Here is a 19,909-nt window from a genome sequence, read left to right on the forward strand (position 1 = left end):
AATTAGGTGTATAAAAAGTTTAAATTCTTTCCGTTTGAGCAAATAAACCGAATGGAATTGGAATATTTGGGTCCATGTATACGTGGATATTGAACTACTGAACTATTGAACTTGAGGTACTTCGTTGTTGTCTGTGGTTTAATTGTCGTTATTCCATGCAGCCTTCTCTAGCTCCACCATCACCGTGGAAGAGGAAAGCCGACATTCCTACTACTCTGATCTTAAATTACCACACAAAACACAAACATCTGAACTCCAGCCAGAGTCCAAATTGTACTCCAGTACTTTGGAGAAGACCAAACAAAAGCCGGTTTTCCTCAGCAAACTTTCTCCGGCTGTTGTGGCTGTGGGAGAAAATGCTTTTCTTACTGTCACAGTATCTGGTTTTCCTGAACCCAGTCTTCGGTGGGCCCACAATGGGCAGACCATAAGCACATCGTCAAGGTATACCTTTGTCCGTAAGGAAAATGAGTACACTTTGATCATTAACAGAGTTGCAGTAGAATTAGAAGGCGAGTACTCGTGTACTGTCAGCAATCGATTTGGACGGGAAACGTGTTCTTCTTATCTTCATATTCATCTAAAGGAACCACAGACTGAGAGCCTTGACAGGATCTTTGTGCCGATGGGCAACCCTCCAGTGTTCTCTAAAACTATCGAGTCCGTTCAGCTGCGAGAAGGAGGTCATGCGTCCTTCCGGTACATCGTGACCGGGGATCCTCGGCCTGAGGTCCGGTGGCTGAAAGGCAGCCTTCAGATTCAACCCAGCAGCTTATGCGTCATTGTGAACAGCTCAGACGGATCAGGATTCCTCACGCTTAAGAACGTCCAGCAGGAGGACGTAGCCGTCTATACCTGTAAGGCTTCCAACCAGTCTGGAGAAGCCGCTTGTTCTGCTGAGCTCTTGGTGTTCAGTGAGAAGGTCGAAGAGGACTTGCTAAGGAAAACAAATGTTTTGACCTTGTCCATAAGCGAGGAAAGTACCGAATCCAGATTGAACCAGAAAAGCAGTCGTTCTGATCAGATGATTTACACCATAAGTACTGAAAACCGGAAGGTTATTCCCAGCGAGGAAGTGGGATCCCTCGGAGAACCGTATATTTCTGTAGCCACCCGCCATCGCGAGCAGGTCACCCGCAAGGCAGCTGTACTACAGTCTCACGAGATCCAGGAGAGCCTTTCTGTGGTTCCCAGCCATCCACCTCATGTTTCTACGGTTCCTGTGAAAGCTCTCCACATGACGGCGTTCTTATCGTCAGTTCAGGAGAAACAAAAGATCACAGAGCAGCACTTTGAACGCATTCTCAGCCCGCAGATGGTTGAAGTGGACTTTGCGAAAGAACATAGCATCAATCTCCAGTCAACTACGACTGATGAACTCCTCACACTTAGCACAGTCACATCTCAGACGATTCTAGACCACATTCCAGAGAATGTGGAGGTTCTGGAGGAGCCCCGGCAGCCTTTCAGCAGCCACTCAGTTGAGCCCGTTGTACTGGCCATGGATGGAACGTTATCTGTCAATCACAGACCACAGGAAGAGAAAGGTTTTAATGTCCCTGAGGGGCTTAAGATGTTCTACAGTGCTCAGTCAACCGGGCAGCTCCCAGTAACCGAAAGACACTGTGTGCCTCTACCGGTTTTAGACGCAGAAACCGAACCACTGATCGGTAAAGAGCCACATCAGGCATCGGTTGCGCCAATCAATGAGTCAATGCTGACTTTGAGCAAAGAACATCCAATTAAAAATAATCTACCAGCGCAGGAGACAATCAGTCCAAGCAAAGACCGGGTCTACAAGTCAGCCGTTACCACTGAAGAGAAGTATTTACTTCAGAGTGATCAGTTAGGACACATATCAGGTGTAGTACCTTCTCAGAGTCTTCATCCTCTGACGCAGGGAGAAATACTCCTGAACCTGAACCTTATCGACAATCAGGCCGTTTTGCAGTCAGAAGGTCGATTCAGCAGTGGAACACCTTCAACCGATCAGGCAAACGTGGGGATGAGTCCCACTTTGCTACACACCGTAACCCAGGAAGAGCAGAGGTCTGTCGTTTGTGACGTCACCTCAGAAGTCTCCACCAAGGTTGACGTTGAGTCTCTGAAGCCCGCTGTGGAGCTTCCGCCGACACGGTACCTACAATCAATCGATTCTTTATCACCTCTACCGAAAGAAGATACACTTAGCGTTAGCAAACCGACACAGCAGATGGCGACGCAAAAACGGGAAAAGACTCGAAAGTACGCAGCGCTTTCACAGGAAAGTCAGGAGCTCACAGCTGACTTCCACAAAGATTTGAAGGTGTCTTTTGCAGGCATGGAGTCCCAATCTGGTACGGAACCAAAGATTCCAAACACCCTAGCAGTTTCATCCCGTTCAGTACAGCTCCCGAAAGAAAAACCTTTCCCAGCAGATTTGAAACAACAAAGAGCATTAGTCCAAAAAGAGGATTGCTGGAATATTGTACATTCCGTAAATGTCACAGACACCCACGCCGTGGAAGAGGGTCATACTACTTCTCTTCAAACGGGGAAAAAAATCCAGAATGAGATGAAATATGAAGCCAAGATTCCTAGAAAAACGGTTTGCGTAGAAGAGAATCCAGTTGCGAATGAAACCTGTACGGTCCTCAAATCAGCTGACCGGGAGTTTGCAGTCCCAATCCAGGAAGGTCAATCGGTGCGGCAGTCATTGTTGCTCCGAGAAAAACGGATTCTTACTCAGGAATCGTCGAGTGAGATTCAAACATGTAAAGGCTTAACCGCTAGCGTCTTGACCCAACCTAAAAGAGTTACGTTTGTCTCTGAGAGCCAAGAATCCCGAACTCTTCCCAAAGAACTTAACTTTATTATCCGGATGCCCAACAAAAGCTGTTTGACGATTCAACATCAGCTCCGAGATGTTCTTAAGTCGGCTGTAGCCAATCAGCAGCCGGTGTTGCTAGCTGATGTCATTAGCCACTTTAAGGCGCTGGACATTCAAGAGCTAAACGTTCAAAAGGAGCCCAAAGGCAGAGTTCATACGTACGTGATTACATCACCCGGTGCTCTCATGGAGCTCACGCTCATTTTTGAGTGTGAATACCCCCGCAGAGCTGACCTGAAATCAGAACTGGAACTCGCTCTTCATGCTCTGGTTTTGCAGGAGCAGCAAAGTCTGGTATCCGAGCAAACGGGTTTGATGCAGATCAACAAGCCTGAGAAGGCGCTGATCTGCTCGCAACCTGTCAAAGAGCAGTTCTCGTTGGTGGTTGACATAGCCATGGTGGCGGAGAGTGCCGGTGGGGTTCCTCCTGTTGTTCCTCAGTCTGCTGCCTTAAACACGGAAACAGTTCAGAGTCAGACAGAAGTCCACAAATCAAACCAGGACACTGATCGTTCGTCTGTCCATGGGACCGACTTGTTTGTCCACCAGGAGGCCAAGAAAGAATCAATGTCAGAGTCCATGATCAGAGTAGAGTCCTCAGATATCTTGGCTGGTTTCCCACTTGTCATTGCTTCTTCGGACGAGGTTTCTGCTGAGGAAAACAACAATGTTGTGATTACGTCCACCATCAAGTATGCCACTACTATTAATTGGTTTGTCAATGGACACTTAGTCAAATCTGGCAAAGAGTTCCAATGTTCTGGAGATCAGGACACATACACACTCACCATCAACCGAGTCGAGAAGGAGAAACACGAAGGCGAATATGCCTGTGTAGCGGAGAATCAAGCTGGGAAGACCACAACACGGACAAGACTCAAAGTTGTCTCACGAGGTTTGATGATGGACACTTTTTTTTTTAAATCATCATCGACTAACCTCCATCATTCTGGTATTCTGGTGCTTGCAAACCTCACGCAGAACCTGTGAAGGTTTTTTTTTTTTTTGCTTTTCACGTGCAGAACTCAAGCTGTTTGAGGTTTTCAACGGATGTTCTCACTTTCTTCCCATTCATGTCATTCACCCCTCCAACAAGTTTTGGGGGTTTGGTACCCCCCAAAAGGGGGAATATATTGTAAAATGACTACTTTTTTGACTTTTCTTTTTGGTAAACTCTAGTAGAACTTAAGATGACTTTGTGACTTTGGGAGGCCAACACGGCCTGATTGTTACACAAGATGTGTTTGGAGTCCAAGATGTTCTGCCGAAATACTTAGGTGCAGTCACAAGGCATGCCCAGATACGGGCATGTTCAAAGTCTGAGTCTCATCCCAGACGCTTCACACTCAGATGCAAACCGTCCCAGTAAACGCTGAAGATCTATATACGTATATAGACCTCATGAACAATAGCAATGACGTGGATTTCCAGAATATAGTCCGTATCTGGGCATGCTTTGTGACTGGACCTAAGTATTTTGGCAGAACATCTTGGACTCCAAACACATGACTCTTAGGTTGAATGAATCTTAAGTTCAACTGGAGTTTCCCAAAAAGAAATGTACAAGAAAGTAGTCATTTTCCAACACAAGCCACCCTTCACCACTGTGGACCATCCTTCTCCTGCATGTGTTCTCCACACCATCATCTAATGTCATTTTCTTCCTCAGTTTGTAACACCTCAGGTTGACCTCATTCCCCGTCAACTCATCCACATTCCTCTTGCTAGAAGAACCAGAAGTCTTGTTGAAGTACTTATTGTTTCATTTTTTGCCTTCCGTCCCCAAACAGTGAGACCCGTGTTCAAGCACACGGCGGCCCCTCTGGAGATCAACGCTGGCAACACTGCCAGGTTTGAGTGCGAAACCGAGGACGCTCCTGAGGTCAACTTCAAGTGGTTCAAAGATGGACAGCGCGTCAAAGAAGGCGACAGGTTCAGGATTATCAGCCGTGTTACCACTTCCTTCCTGGAGCTCCTGAGCGCCACCAAGGACGATGGCGGTGAATACAGCTGCAAGGCGTCCAACAAGCACGGCAGTGACGAATGCTCGGCTACGCTCCACGTGACAGGTACACCACCAACCAGAAGAATGTTCTCTTTTGTTCTCGGCTGTCAGACACTCCATTGTTAGATCTTCATCTGCTCCAGGTTAGCATCAGTTGTTCTTAATATGTTCTTGTTTTTTATTTTTAATTTTTTTAGACAAACAAATCCCGCCCAGCTTTATAACTACACTCAACTCTTGTACCGTTTATGTCGGGAAGAGTATGATGACTGAGTGTATCATATCAGGATCAGCTCCTGTCAATGTGATGTGGTTTAAGGACCAGCAGGCTCTTCTCCAAATGCCCACACATTACAGAGCCTTCAGCGACAAGAATAAGGTCGGGCTGGAGATCTCCACGGTTGAGCCAGGCGACCAGGGCTTCTACCTGTGTCAGGTGTCTAACGACGTTGGCGCGGCTGAGTGCAGCTTCCAGCTGCAGGTTGTTGATAAGCCCAGCTTTGTGAAGCTCCTGGGTCAAGTGGCCGCCGTGGTCGGCACCCCATTGCACCTGGAGTGTCAGGTGGATGAAGATACGGGAGTAAGTGTGAGCTGGACCAGAGACGGTCGAAAGGTCCATCAGTCTCCCGACTGTAAACTGTCCTTTGAGGACAAAATACTCGCTCTTGACATCCCGAAGACCATGCTGAAAGATTGCGGCTCTTATGTGTGCACGGTGACAAATGACGCCGGGAGTGCGACTTGCGCCACCTTAGTGAAGGTTCAAGGTAAGACGTGGTTTACTGACAATAAGCATCGCTTCTGTATTCGCTTTCCCAAATGACCTCTTTGACTCCTCGTCGGCTCCTCGTCTTCAGAGCCGCCGGTCTTTGCAAAGAGACTGGAAACGACGGCGCTCTGGAGGAAAGGTGTCACTGCCCGCCTGCAGTGCACCGTCAAAGGATCTCCTGAACTTCACACCGTGTGGTTTTTTAATAACGTTGAGCTGCTCCCTGGCAGCAGATACAACATCACTTTGAAGGACAATGTGGCTTCTCTTGAGATTCACGACGTCACGTTGAGTGACAGCGGCAGCTACACCTGCGAAGTTCTCAACGAGAGCGGGTGTGAAAGCTGCAGCACCAAAGTCAAAGTTAAAGGTTTGTATAGTTTGGTGTGGCGTCCATAATGGGAAAACCTCTTCTAAAGAAACTCTGATCTACTGTAGAGCCACCATCTTTCAGAAGGGCACTGCCCTCTGTGGAGGTGCTAAGAGGTGCTGTTGCCGTACTGGACTGTGACATTGAGGGATCGGCACCTTTTGAGGTGTCCTGGAAAAAGAATAAGAAACCTGTGAGACCAGATAAAAAGTACAGAATCATGTCACATGGTTCCTCCACTTCTCTGGAGATTCACTCTTTTGAGAGTGCCGACGCCGGAGAATACGAATGTGTTGTATCCAATGAAGTGGGCTCTGTTACTTCAAAGTCCACGGCTAAAGTGAAAGGTTAGTAGGTGTGGGGAACCCGGGGATTCAAACATTTATCTTCATTTATCATGGAAATTTATTTTGTTGTGGGCTGCACGGCGGTCTAGTGGTTAGCGCGCAGACCTCACAGCTAGGAGATAGGTATGAGTATAGGTATGAATGTGAGTGTGAATGGTTGTTTGTCTACATGTGCCCTGTGATTGGCTGGCGACCAGTCCGGGGTGTACCCTGCCTCTCGCCTGAAGACAGCTGGGATAGGCTCCAGCAGCCCCGTGACCCTCGTGAGAATAAGCCTTAGAAAATGAATGAATGAATGATTCAGTTGAGCTGGTTTCATAATTATACCTTTTGAGTGTTAAGTTGGTGTGTGATGAGTTTAGTGTTCTTTGCAAGAACACTAACACATTCCAAAAACATGCTAGGTTAATTGGCCACTCCAAATTGTCCATAGGTATGAATGTGAGTGTGAATGGTTGTTTGTCTATATGTGCCCTGTGATTGGCTGGCGACCAGGCCAGGGTGTACCCCGCCTCTCAGCTGAAGACAGCTGGGATAGGCTCCAGCACCCCTGTGACCCTCGTGAGGATAAGTGGTAGAAAATGAATGAATGAATGAATGATTCTGTTGAGCTGGTTTCATAATTATACCTTTTGAGTGTTAAGCTGGTGTGTGATGAGTTTAGTGTTGAATGAATGAACGTATTTTGTTGTTTTTAAGGTTTTTAAGACACTGAGACATCTTGTCTCTACATTATTGACATGATGCGTAACGTTTGTTGTCCGGACAATGTTGTGATGATTGTAACCGGGTTGGGTCTACCACTGCAGAGTCTCCGACGTTCACAAAAAGGATTGAGAGTGCCGCAGCAGTGCTGGGCAGCAGCGTTAAAATGCAGGGAATGCTAAAAGGCTCATCTCCCATCACGGTCAAATGGATGAAAGACTCTGAGTTGCTCAGAGACGAAGATCCGAATGTGAAATTTGTGTTTGAGAACAACATTGCCAGCATCTCCTTCGCTTCTGTTGAAATCAAACATGGTGGCAAGTATACTTGCCTGGTGGAAAACGAGGCCGGGCAGCAAAAATGCGAAGCCAGCTTAACCGTTCAAGGTTAAACCATAATTATGTTGATCAGAAACATCTCATTTTTAGGTGGTCCCACGACCTAAAACCGGTGTTGTCTTTTAGAACCTGCGAGGATCTTAGAGAAAACAGAGTCCCTCAGTATCACTGCAGGGGATTCCGCCACGCTGGAGTATACCATCTCTGGAAGCCCAGAACTGAAAGTGAAGTGGTTTAGGGATGGCAAGGAGATAATGAGTGGACGCAAATACCGAATGAGCGTGAAGGACAACACTGCCATCTTAAAGATTCTCACGGCAGAGAAGGGCGACACCTCAGAGTACAAGATGGAGGTGTCCAATAAAGTCGGACGTGACCAATGCACATGCTCAGTGACCGTTATCGGTTGGTTTCACCCTCAAATATGTCATCAGAATGTGGACTCAGTGATGAGACTTACATGTGTGGTAAATCTATTCATGTTACAGACCGGACAGTTCCTCCGTCCTTCACCAAACCGCTAAAGAAAGTGAACGCAAGCATAGGCGGCAGCGTTACCCTAGAGTGCAAAGTTGCCGGATCACAACCTATGGTGGTTTCTTGGTACAAAGACAATAAAGAACTCCACACTGATGCTAATTATACAATTGATTGGAGTGACAACAAAGCGTCTGTGCTGATCAGCAACGTTTGGCAGACCCATGCCGGCGTTTATACTTGCCGTGCCTCGAATGACGCCGGCGAGCGTGAGACCAGCGGTACTTTGTCCATCAAAGGTTAGACTTCTTCGCTTTCCCGGGAACTGGCTGACTTGTCATTGGTGGTTGATTCACCGCATATGCTTTTTTTTTATATGACTCCAGAACCTCCAGCTTTCACAGAGGAACCGAAGGCTCAGGACTCCTTACCAGGATCCAACGTTGTCTTGAAAGCAGCCTTCACCGGATCGGCACCTCTGGTTGTGAAATGGTTCAGAGAGGAGAAAGAAATGTTCACTGGTGGGAGATGTTTCATTAAGAAGGGAAGTTCTTCAAGCTCCTTGGAGCTTCACTCGGTCAATCCCGGTGATTCGGCTCAGTACACGTGCCAAGTATGCAACAATGCCGGGAAAGTGGCTTGCACTGCGGTCCTCTTTGTTAAAGGTGCCTCTTCTTTCTGTCCTGTGCTCAAGTCCCAAATATTTATTCTTTTTTTTTTGCTCACCATTTTGTCCTCACTACAGAAGCGCCAACATTTGCTACTAAGCTTGAGCCTTCACGGCTGCTGAAAACCAAGCAGCCGCTCAAGTTGTCCTGCAAAGTGCACGGCACGCCTGCGATCACGGTGACTTGGTTTAAGAACGGCAAGGACATAAGTTGTGACGACAGATGCAAAGCGTCCTTCGACGGCGCCTTAGCGAACTTGCAGGTGGACGGGTGTTCCGTCGACGATAGCGGAGAATATGTCTGTGTGGCATCCAGCCAAGCCGGCAGAGACGAGTGCGGCTGCTCGGTTAAAGTCAAAGGTTTGTGGTCTTGGTCTTGAGTGTTAAGTTGGTGTGTGATGAGTTTAGTGTTCTTTGCAAGAACACTAACACATTCCAAAAACATGCTAGGTTAATTGGTGACTCCAAATTGTCCATAGGAGTGTGAGTGGTTGTTTGTCTATATGTGCCCTGTGATTGGCTGGCGACCAGTCCAGGGTGTACCCCGCCTCTCGCCCAAAGACAGCTGGGATAGGCTCCAGCACCCCCTGCGACCCTTGTGAGAATAAGCGGTAGAAAATGAATGAATGAATGAATGAATGATTCAGTTGAGCTGGTTTCATAATTATACCTTTTGAGTGTTAAGTTGGTGTGTGATGAGTTTAGTGTTCTTTGCAAGAACACTAACACATTCCAAAAACATGCTAGGTTAATTGGCGACTCCAAATTGTCCATAGGTATGAATGTGAGTGTGAATGGTTGTTTGTCTATATGTGCCCTGTGATTGGCTGGCGACCAGTCCAGGGTGTACCCCGCCTCTCGTCCGAAGACAGCTGGGATAGGCTCCAGCACCCCCGTGACCCTCGTGAGGATAAGCGGTAGAAAATGAATGAATGAATGAATGAATGAATGATTCGGTTGAGCTGGTTTCATAACTATACCTTTTGAGTGTTAAGTTGGTGTGTGATGAGTTTAGTGTTGAACATTGAGAATAACGGCAGACAAGGACCATGTGGACGAGATGGACAGCCTCAAATATGATATGAATTTACCATGAATCATTTTCTTGTTTCTAGAACCCCCCTCCTTTCTGAGACCTTTTGAATCGGTTGAGCTGGTAAAAGGATCTGACGTAGTCATGGAAGGAACCATTCGAGGGTCTCCTCCATTTGACATGTCTTTCTTCCACAATGATAAGTTGCTTAGAAACACTAAAAGACATACGATCAATATTGAGAATGAGACGGTGTCTCTTCAAATCTCGAACTGTGATGACGGAGACTCGGGCACGTACCAGTGCACCGTGGCTAACGATGTTGGAGAGATGTCCTGCTCCTTTAACATCTCCCTGACAGGTCAGTGACTGTCGATGCTGCAGCATCCAGGAATTAGACTGTGAACAATGTGGAAATGATATGTTTGGAATTTTGAATGTGGCGTTTTCCCACCAGCGCCGCCATCATTTGTTCAGAAACTGGAAGACATGTCCTGTGTGGTGCACTCAGACGTGTCCATGAGATGCACCGTCTCTGGATCGCTTCCCGTGACACTGTCCTGGTTCAAGGACGATCAGGAGCTCACTGAAAACGAGCATGTCAGGATGTCGTTTGAAGCGAACTGTGCGGTGCTGACCGTGGAGAACACGCATGTGTATCACGGCGGGAAGTACATATGTCAGGCTCAGAACGCCGCCGGTCGTAAACGATGCGCCGCCATCCTCACCGTGTCAGGTTTGTCTTCGTGTTCTTTACCCGTTTTGTTCTTCTTGGCAGCTCATTTAGTCTCTTCTGGTATCGTAGAACCGCCGAGTATTCTAGAACATTCAAAGTCCATCAGTGTGACCGAGGGTGATCCGGCTACACTCGAATGCCGATTCTCCGGCACAAAGCCACTCAAGTCAAGATGGATGAAGGCCGGAAAAGAAGTGAAGTCGGGTCTGAGATACAAAGTGCTGAGTGCAGACTCCACGTCTGCGCTCACCATCTTAAAAACCGAGCAAAGCGATGGCGGTGACTACACATGCCAAGTTGAAAACAACGCCGGCACAGCTTTTTGTGACGCCGCCGTCACAGTCTTAGGTCAGATCAACCGTACGGTGCTTTTTTTATTTACTCCGACAGCCGCTTTAACTCATTTTCATACTCAACAGATGAGATTATTAAACCAACTTTTACAAGGAAGCTAAAGGAGACGGAAGCCATCAAAGGATCTTCTGCTCGTCTGGAAGCTCTTGTATCAGGTTCTCTACCGATGACCATTCAGTGGTTGAAGGACAACAACAACATCCAGACCGATGAAAAATACACATGCTCCTTCGCTGACAATGTCGCGTTCCTGGAAGTCAGTCTTGTGGACACTCGGGACAGCGGATGCTACGCCTGCGTGGCTAACAACAAAGCTGGATCTTCTAAATGTTCTGCTGTCTTGCACGTCCAAGGTTAGAACATCTCTTGCATTGTATGGAACACTTCCACAGATATATAACAGATGAGCTTTACCATTTTAACAGAACCACCCAGTATCACCGAAAGACCCGAGTCGATGAACGTTTTACCTGGGTCAAAGGTGAAGTTTAACGTTAGCGTGTCTGGCACGCCACCGCTGACCATGAGATGGTATAAAAACACCGCAGAGATCCACTCCAGTGCCGACTGTTCTGTAATCAGACACAACGGCTCAACTTCTCTGGAGTTTTTCTCCGTGACAACATCTGATTCTGGACTTTACGTCTGTAAAATCCATAACAATGTCGGCGAAACTTTCTGCAAAGCCACCCTCTTCGTTGAAGGTCATTATCCACGGTTCACGTCACTTGACTTTACTTGTTCGGGTACATGTACTAAGTCATCTGTGATCTTTGCAGAACCTCCTGTTTTTGTGGAGAAACCAGATAGCTTTTCCGTAGTGAAAGCAGGAGCTAAACATGTCCTAGAGTGCAAAGTTTCCGGCACTCCGGAAATCACTGTACGATGGTTCAAAGGCGGAGTTCCCGTTGAACCGAGTTCAAAACACAAGATGTGTTTCCTCAACTCTGTGGCAACGTTAGCGATCCAGCAGGCCGCTGAAAGCGACATCGGGAAATACGTCTGCGAAGCGCGCAATGACGCAGGCACTGAGAGTTGCAGCGTCCAAGTGGAAGTGAAAGGTCGGTTTGGACAACATTCCGATTCATGTCGACGTCAAGGAAAAACGTAAAAAGCAACATGTCTGAGACAATGTTAATCTTTCTCTATGCTATTTCAGAACCTCCTGCGTTTGTTGATGAGCTGCCGTCACTTGAAGTCATTAAAGGTTGCACTGCGATGTTTGCCCTGAAAGTGACAGGAAGTGCTCCCTTTAAGGTCACATGGTTCAAAGATAAAAAGCCCATCGAATCCAGCCACAAGTATTTCATGGATGAGCCCATGACCTTGAAAGTCTTTGACTGCCAAGTACGAGATGTTGGTTCTTATGAGTGTGTGGTTGCCAACGAGGTGGGAAGTTGTTCTTGCGTGGCAACTCTATCCATGAAAGGTTAGTTTGGGGGACTTGTTGGTTCTTCGTAGGGGTTTTTGATCTGTTATCGATATGGGGCCGATATCGGCAAATCTGCTTATATCGTTTAAAATCTTCCACCCAGCACCATTATTATGTTCACAACAGTTGGGCTAACAGCTAACAGTGATGTCACCCACAGGTTTTCCTGTTGTAGCACAGAACCGGGGAAGTTTAATACGACCAAACCCATCATGCATTCAAAGTAGCGTCATATTAGGCCTGGCTTAACGGGGACCGATTATGCTCATTTTGGGCCCTTTGTATTGAGTTTCGATTCCACCCTCGGCCAATCTCTGTGTGGAGTTTGCATGTTCACCACCCCCCCCCTCCCCCTTGTGAGGATAAGCGGTAGAAAATGAATGAATGAATGAGTTCTCCTCCTGTTTTGTGTGGAAGTGGTAACTTTTTGGCTTCTCATTTTGTCCTTCCCCAACCTCGGCCATCTCTGTGTGAAGTTTGCATGTTCACCCCCCCCCCCCCCCCCCCCGTGAGGATAAGCGGTAGAAAATGAATGAATGAGTTCTCCTGTTTTGTGTGGAAGTGGTAACTTTTTGGCTTCTCATTTTGTCTTTCCCCACCCTTCGCCATCTCTGTGTGGAGTTTGCATGTCCCCCCCCCCCCGAGGATAAGCGGTAGAAAATGAATGAATGAATGAGTTCTCCTCCTGTTTTGTGTGGAAGTGGTAACTTTTTGGCTTCTCATTTTGTCTTTCCCCACCCTTCGCCATCTCTGTGTGGAGTTTGCATGTTCACCCCCCCCCCCCCCCCCCCGTGAGGATAAGCGGTAGAAAATGAATGAGTTCTCCTCCTGTTTTGTGTGGAAGTGGTAACTTTTTGGCTTCTCATTTTGTCTTTCCCCACCCTTGGCCGAATGAAGCAGATCTGGGGGGGAGGGCAGGCCTACAGCGATCTGGGCATGCCCTTATAAGAAGTCCGACTCGCATTGATGCTCTGAAACCGAGCGTTCAGAGCCATCCCAAACATCCGAATGCGAAAAAAGTTTTGTACCCTGAAATTTTGTTTAACACAAAATTGCAAGCGGGAAAAAGGCATCATAGGTCCCCTTTAATGAAGCCAATGGTTCTGATTCTCTCATATCTACTGTTCTCTGAGTAGATCGTTAAATCCAGCCTTATCTAATATTCCACACTGCAAAAAGAGTCATAAAAGTGTAACAAGTAGCGTCGGGACATCCCAAATTGTTTGTGACACGGAGGCCTGAAATGTGTTTTGTTTTTCAAACATGACCTTTCTCTTTCATTAGTACCTCCAAGATTTGTCCAAAGGATTCAAAATATGTCGGCAATTTTGGGAGATGCCGCCACCTTTTCTTGCACCGTTGAAGGTTCTCCGCCTCTTTGCATAAACTGGCAAAAAGACGACAAATGGATCCCGGAAGATCCCAAAGTCAAGAGAATGTTTGACAACTCGGTGGCGACTCTCCAGATTCCTTCATGTGAGACGAGTCACGGCGGGAAATACGCCTGCCAGGTTGTAAACGAAGCCGGACAGGAAACCTGCTTTGCGGCGTTGACCGTTGAAGGTATCTTCGACTTTATGCGCCATTCTTGCAATATCGACAGAAAAAAGAAAAGCAGTGAACGTGTTTGCTTGGTGTTGTAGAACCTCCTTCCATCCAAGACAAGCCAGGAACGCTCAAAGTCACTTGTGGAGATCCGGTTAAACTGGAATGCAGAGTAGTCGGAAGTCCTGAAATCGTTGTAAGTTGGAGCAAAGATGGCCGAGAGCTCCACTCTAGTCGGAAATATCATCTGTTCCACGAAAAGGACCTCAGCATTTTAAATATACAGTCTTGCGATCTGCAAGATGGCGGAGATTATCTTATGGAGGCCACGAATTCTGTGGGAAAATGCCGCTGTAAAGTCACGCTGCAGGTTTTAGGTTTGTTGCTTAAATTTGACTCGACTTTTTCCTCGACCGTTTGTTTGTTTCTGTTCTAATCGTCTGTCAATGTTACGCAGAGGAAGAAATCCCGCCCGCTTTCACAAAGACTTTAACAAATATTCAAGCAGTTCTGGGTTCAGTGGTCACCATGGAGTGCAAAGTGGTCGGTTCTCTTCCGATATCTGTTGCCTGGACCAAAGGCAAGGAACCCGTCAGTGAGGGTTCCAAGTATGAAATGTGTCAGGATGGCAACACATTCAGGCTGCAGTTTGTTTTGACTGACAGCCGGGACACGGGAGAGTACTCGTGTCACCTTAGCAACAAAGCGGGCCGCTGCATGTGCAGCGCCGTTGTCACCGCTAAAGGTTTGCATTAGCACGTCACCATTTTGCAACTTTTCTCGTTTTTAAATATTTCTTCTGTGTGGATTTTATTTAGCGCCACCGCGGTTCACGGTGGAACCCGAGTCTCAGGCCGTGGTTCCAAAAACCACGGTGGTTTTCCAAAGCATCTTTGAAGGAACGGCACCTTTCACGGTGAAATGGGTGAAAGACGACGTGGAACTGATGGCTGGTCCATCATGTCGCATCACACAGGATGAATACTCTTCTTCCCTGCAACTGGACTCAGTCGGGAACCAGCAGAGTGGAAATTATTCTTGCCATGTTAGCAATGAAGCGGGCGCTATAAGAAGTGCGGCTCAATTATCGGTGAAAGGTTGGACTTTTTTTTTTTATCACGGTGACGACCACCAAGCATCTTCTTCACCTGACTGCTTCTCCATCACGACGTTGCATGCCCAAACTCAGCTGACTAAATGTTTTTTTTTTAACTTTGCAGAACCACCACAGTTTGTCCTGAAACTTCTTCCCAAAACCTTTGTGAAGCTGAGCGAGGCGCTCCGCTTGGAATGTAAACTGTCCACCGCGCAGCCACTCGGTGTGTGCTGGTTCAAAAACGATGAACAGATCACGGACGGAGACAACTTTAAAACCACGTTGGTGGACTCCACGGCGCATCTCCAGCTTTGCTCCGCGGGGCTCCATGACAATGGCGTTTACACGTGCGAGGCTCAGAACGATGCCGGCAGTGTGAGCTGCAGCACCGTGCTCACGGTGCAAGGTCAGATATCCCATGGTTTCTTTTTGTTGCATGAACACAAGGAATGCGGAATTCCAGCATTTTGTTTTTTTTTGTTTCGGGTGGCACGGCGGTCTAGTGGTTAGCGCGCAGACCTCACAGCTAGGAGACCAGGGTTCAATTCCACCCTCGGACATCTCTGTGTGGAGTTTTCATGTTCTCCCCGTGCATGCGTGGGTTTTCTCCGGGTACTCCGGTTTCCTCCCACATTCCAAAAACATGCTAGGCTAATTGGCCACTCCAAATTATGAATGTGAGTGTGAATGGTTGTTTGTCTATATGTGCCCTGTGATTGGCTGGCCACCGGTCCAGGGTGTACCCCGCCTCTCGTCCGAAGACAGCTGGGATAGGCTCCAGCACCCCCTGCGACCCTCGTGAGAATAAGCGGTAGAAAATGAATGAATTAATGATTCGGTTGAGCTGGTTTCATAATTATACCTTTTGAGTGTTAAGTTGGTGTGTGATGAACACATTCCAAAAACATGCTAGGTTAATTGGCCACTCCAAATTGTCCATAGGTATGAATGTGAGTGTGAATGGTTGTTTGTCTATATGTGCCCTGTGATTCGTTGGCCCCCCAGTCCAGGGTGGACTCCGCCTTTCGCCAAAAGACAGCTGGGATAGGCTCCAGCACCCCCTCGACCCTCGTAAGGAAAAACTGGTAGAAAATGAATGAATGAATGAATGATTCAGTTGCGCTGGTTTCATAATTATACCTTTTGAGTGTTAAGTTGGTGTGTGATGAGTTTAGTGTTTTTTGTTCCAAGACCGAATCTTTATTGGACTGATTGTTCCTCAAGGAATGACGGAGACGGAATTGACTAGTAGTAAAAAACTCCACCAAGACTGCATGGCGATATAGGACCTTCAAGTCGGATCACAGAATCCCGCATGAATCAGGGATCCCACAGCATGAGTCAGTTTTTAAGGAGGGGAATAGTCGCAGTTTTCCTTCCTGTTGTCTTGTGAAGTCTTTCCGTTGCATCGCGTGCTCTGAGCCGTCTTTGTAAAGGAGTACAGATTTCCTTGCTGAGTCACATTCACGGAAATGTTTTTTTCCAGAGGCACCCTCCTTTACCAAAGTCCCTTCCCCAGTGGAGGCCGTGAAAGGCAAAGATGCAAGCCTGCACTGTGAGATTTACGGAACGCCGCGTTTGCAGGTGAGCTGGTACAAAGACAAACGGCCGCTGAAGGAGAGCAGGAAGTACAAGATGATCAGCGAGGGCAGCTCGGCCACGCTTCACGTCATGAGACTGGAGCAAGCCGACGTCGGCGTCTACGAGTGCAGGGTCTCAAACAGTGTAGGAAGTGAATCCTGCAGTGCTAGCATTAGCTTAAAAGGTTGGTTCACATTAGCCGGCGGTTTCTTTGGAGCTCATCTTCTAACTTCTAACGTCACAATTTAGAACCTCCGGCCTTCACCACCAAAATGGTCGACCAGTCTGTGAAAACAGGCGAGCGGCTGACTCTGACGGCGGCGGTCAAAGGCTCCGAGCCCATGACCGTGTCTTGGATTCAGGACCAAGATCACATTCTGAGAGATGGAGATAACAGGAAGATTACCTTTGAGCACAACGTGGTGACGCTTGTGGTTCCCACGGTAGATTCCACCACCGCAGGGAAGTACACCTGCCAGCTCAGGAATGATTCCGGAACTGTGGAATGTATCTCCCATGTGACGGTTTTAGGTTAGTCGAGGTCTATGAAACTATGACATCACAACCGGCGACTGCTTCCATTTTGTTGCTCAGCACATCCTTCTCCAATCTCTAGAACCCGCAGCCATCGTGGAAAGTCCAGAGTCCTTGAACATGCAGGCAGGAGAAAATGCAGCTTTTGAGGTCACTGTGTCAGGTTCTCCTGAGTTGAAAATCAGGTGGTTCAAGGACAACAAAGAACTTTCTTCCGGGGCTAAGTACCAAATGTCCTTCTCAAAGAAAGTCGCCCACCTGAAGCTCCGTTCTGCTGATAAAGCTGATGCTGGAGAGTACAGGCTGGAGGTTGCAAACCACGTTGGTTCAGCCTCCTGCAAAATCAAACTCTCTGTCTCAGGTTGGTGGTCGCTTAAGCACTCTTATGAATCCGTTTCGGAAAACCAACCAAAAATGTTCTAACCTGTTTTTTTTAATTTTTTTTTGGTAATAGAAAAGATGATTCCTCCTAGTTTCATTAGAAAGCTGAGAGACGCCCACCTTGTGGTGGGAAAACCCGGTGAGATGGAATGTAAGGTGACGGGTTCAGCTCCTTTAACAACTTCCTGGTTCCACAACGGCCAGGAGATCACAAGTGGATCCGACTGTGATATTAGCAGCTCCGATAATAACTGTAAACTCAGAATTCCAACCATTAAGGTGTCGGATTCCGGGAAATATACTTGCAAAGCCGTGAACTCTATGGGAACCAGTGAGACCAGTGCTTCCATGCACGTGACAGGTCAGTGGGTCTTTGGTGGCGTTCAGAAGACATCACAAAAGTTATGATGTTACAAACCGTTTGTGTGATTTGAACCTAGAACCTCCATCTTTTGTGGAAATGCCCGAAGCTCAAGAGACACTGCTCGGGAAAAGTGTGTCGTTCTCGGCGAAGGTGAAAGGCAGTTCCCCGCTCAGAGTCAAATGGTTCCGGGGAACAAAGGAAATGCAGCACGGGAGGGGGTGTGAGATCTCCCTGAATGAAGATGTTGCTAGTTTGATTCTTCACAGAGTGGAACTATCCCACGCGGGAGAGTACACCTGCCAGGTTATTAACGATGCAGGGAAGGAAAGTAGCACGGTTTACCTGTGCGTCAAAGGTAGGACTTGACTTGTTTACAGTTTTCCGATCTCCGATCTTCCGATGACTCATCATGGAATTGCTTCTTACAGAGCCGGTTCACTTTGTGAAAAAGCTGAAGGATCTTTTCTCCGAGAAGGGTAAGCCTCTAAGACTCGAGGTGACGTTTGCCGGAACCCCCAGAGTCAATGTGACATGGAAGAAGGATGGCGTCTTCGTCTGGGCTTCGTACCAGTACAACGTCATCACTACGTCCACTTCCTGCATTCTTGAGGTTCTTAACTCCGACAAGATTGAAGCAGCAGGACGATACTCTTGCGAAATCGACAACGGAGTCGGAAAAGACAGATGCGATGCCCAAGTGTCCATTCTAGGTATAAATACGCATCTCTCGATATCGTGTTCGCTCTTGTCACACTAAACCGTTCTTATTGTCGCTTTAGAGAAACCGTATTTTCTTGAAAAGATGGAACCGGTCGAGGTTGCTCTGGGTGATCCGGTCACCTTGCAGTGCCAGATTGCAGGAACTCCTGAAATCTCCGTAGCTTGGTTCAAAGCGGACGGGAAGCTGCGGCGTTCCGAGAACTGTTTGATGGACTTCGCCAACGGTTTCGCCACATTGAAACTGCTTAAGACTACCAAGTCTGATCGCAGCCAGTTCATCTGCAAGGCTGAGAACCGGGTGGGCTCAGCCTCCGCCAGCTGTGACGTGAACGTGACAGGTGATGCTTCGGACTTTTCTTCTGTTATTTAGTATAAGAAATCTCATTGACGAGGTAGATCCGAGGTACAGGGTGCTAAGGTGGATCACGCTGAGCTCTGGACTATGCTAATAACATTAGCGCTAGTAGTCGTAGAAGTGCATTAACGCTTGTCTAACATCAGCATTGCTTCTCCCAGAACCCGTTCGCTTCATCAGAAAGTTGGAAGACACGACATTTACAATCGGTCAACCGCTCAAGCTAGCCTGCAAATACGTCGGAAGCCAAAGGGTCTTTGTCACGTGGAAAAAGGACGGCAAACTCATTTGGGCGTCCTATCAGTACAATGTCAAAACCACAGACTCAACCTGCGTCCTGGAGGTCCTCAACAGCGACAGGCCGGAAGCAGCCGGGGTGTACTCTTGCGAAATTGCTAACGGAGCCGGAAGTGACGTCTGCCAGGCTCGTGTCGGTTTAGGTAAAGGAACATCGAGTAACTGTAAAAACAACGACATTTTTACTTTCTGCTCTGTTGCCGTCAGTGGATGAGGTTTTCCAGCAAAAACTCCTGAATGGGTCCTGGACTAACCGCATGGCCTGTGAGCATAACATGACGCTGAAGCAACTGCAAGAGGATTACTTCTGACTCTGTAGTTTTATTAGCCTTGAATGTACCATGAAACATCCGGCGGACCAGAACCCGAGAACCCGTTTTCTTGCCAACCTGCATGAAGGCTTCGCTTTTAGTTCACCTTGAAGGACAGCGAGCTGGACCAGGATAGGGAGTGCATCAGGGCTCTGTACAGAGTCCTCAAGTGTTGTGCAAGGCATGAGCAATGCATGCGTAGTAGTACTTATGTACTAATTGGTACGTGGTAGTCGCTACATTGTAATAGTTAAAGTACTTAACCAGTAGTGCTTACATACAGTACTAGTACTCACATAGTAATTGCTATCGAGTTGTAGCTACATCCTGTAGTGGTTACTACTTAATAGCAGATACGCAGTAGTGCTTACATAGTAGTACTTATGTAGTAATCGGTACGTGGTAGTCGCTACATTGTAATAGTTAAAGTACTTAACCAGTAGTGCTTACATACAGTAGTAGTACTCACATAGTAATTGCTATGGCGTTGTAGCTACATCCTGTAATGGTTACTACTTAATAGCAGATATGCAGTAGTGCTTACATAGTAGTACTTACGTAGTAATTGTAAGGTAATCCTTGCTTTATGAAAAAGCTCCAAGACCGCTTAGCTCGTGCATCAT

The 19,909-nt window shown here is 47.3% G+C and overlaps 2 protein-coding genes across 2 annotated transcripts in view; both read left to right on the forward strand.

The window, feature by feature from the left end:
• Positions 1–19,909, forward strand: part of LOC131136273 (titin-like) — a 171,937-nt gene that overhangs the window by 29,359 nt on the left and 122,669 nt on the right. Inside the window, 12 exon segments of the mRNA XM_078795446.1 lie at positions 162–3,764; positions 4,660–4,938; positions 5,072–5,641; positions 5,732–6,013; positions 6,082–6,360; positions 7,170–7,451; positions 7,530–7,808; positions 7,892–8,179; positions 8,267–8,545; positions 8,626–8,907; positions 9,663–9,941; positions 10,038–10,316. Coding sequence (XP_078651572.1) covers positions 162–3,764; positions 4,660–4,938; positions 5,072–5,641; positions 5,732–6,013; positions 6,082–6,360; positions 7,170–7,451; positions 7,530–7,808; positions 7,892–8,179; positions 8,267–8,545; positions 8,626–8,907; positions 9,663–9,941; positions 10,038–10,316 — 6,981 coding nt within the window.
• LOC144901554 (titin-like) lies at positions 10,493–19,286 on the forward strand. Its single transcript, XM_078795368.1, has 19 exons — positions 10,493–10,664; positions 10,736–11,023; positions 11,096–11,374; positions 11,450–11,731; positions 11,830–12,099; positions 13,468–13,665; positions 13,746–14,024; positions 14,105–14,392; positions 14,466–14,744; positions 14,868–15,149; positions 16,230–16,475; positions 16,574–16,855; positions 16,941–17,219; positions 17,313–17,600; positions 17,680–17,958; positions 18,032–18,313; positions 18,383–18,661; positions 18,840–19,118; positions 19,183–19,286. Exons 1-19 carry the CDS (start codon positions 10,493–10,495, stop codon positions 19,284–19,286), a joined length of 4,935 nt encoding a protein of 1,644 aa, XP_078651494.1.

Source organism: Doryrhamphus excisus, linkage group LG12 (assembly GCF_037039965.1).
Source record: "Doryrhamphus excisus strain RoL-2023G ecotype Guam linkage group LG12, RoL_Dexc_Guam_v1.1, whole genome shotgun sequence".
NCBI lineage: Eukaryota > Metazoa > Chordata > Actinopteri > Syngnathiformes > Syngnathidae > Doryrhamphus > Doryrhamphus excisus.

Excerpts from the sequence above, each read along its gene's own strand:
- LOC144901554 (XM_078795368.1), top strand. The coding sequence starts at position 10,493 with ATGAAGGCCGGAAAAGAAGTGAAGTCGGGTCTGAGATACAAAGTGCTG. Across the intron at positions 12,100-13,467 it reads GGCAACTCTATCCATGAAAG|GTTCTCCGCCTCTTTGCATA; the intron begins GTTAGTTTGGGG and ends GCACCGTTGAAG. Across the intron at positions 18,314-18,382 it reads TGCCCAAGTGTCCATTCTAG|AGAAACCGTATTTTCTTGAA; the intron begins GTATAAATACGC and ends TTGTCGCTTTAG.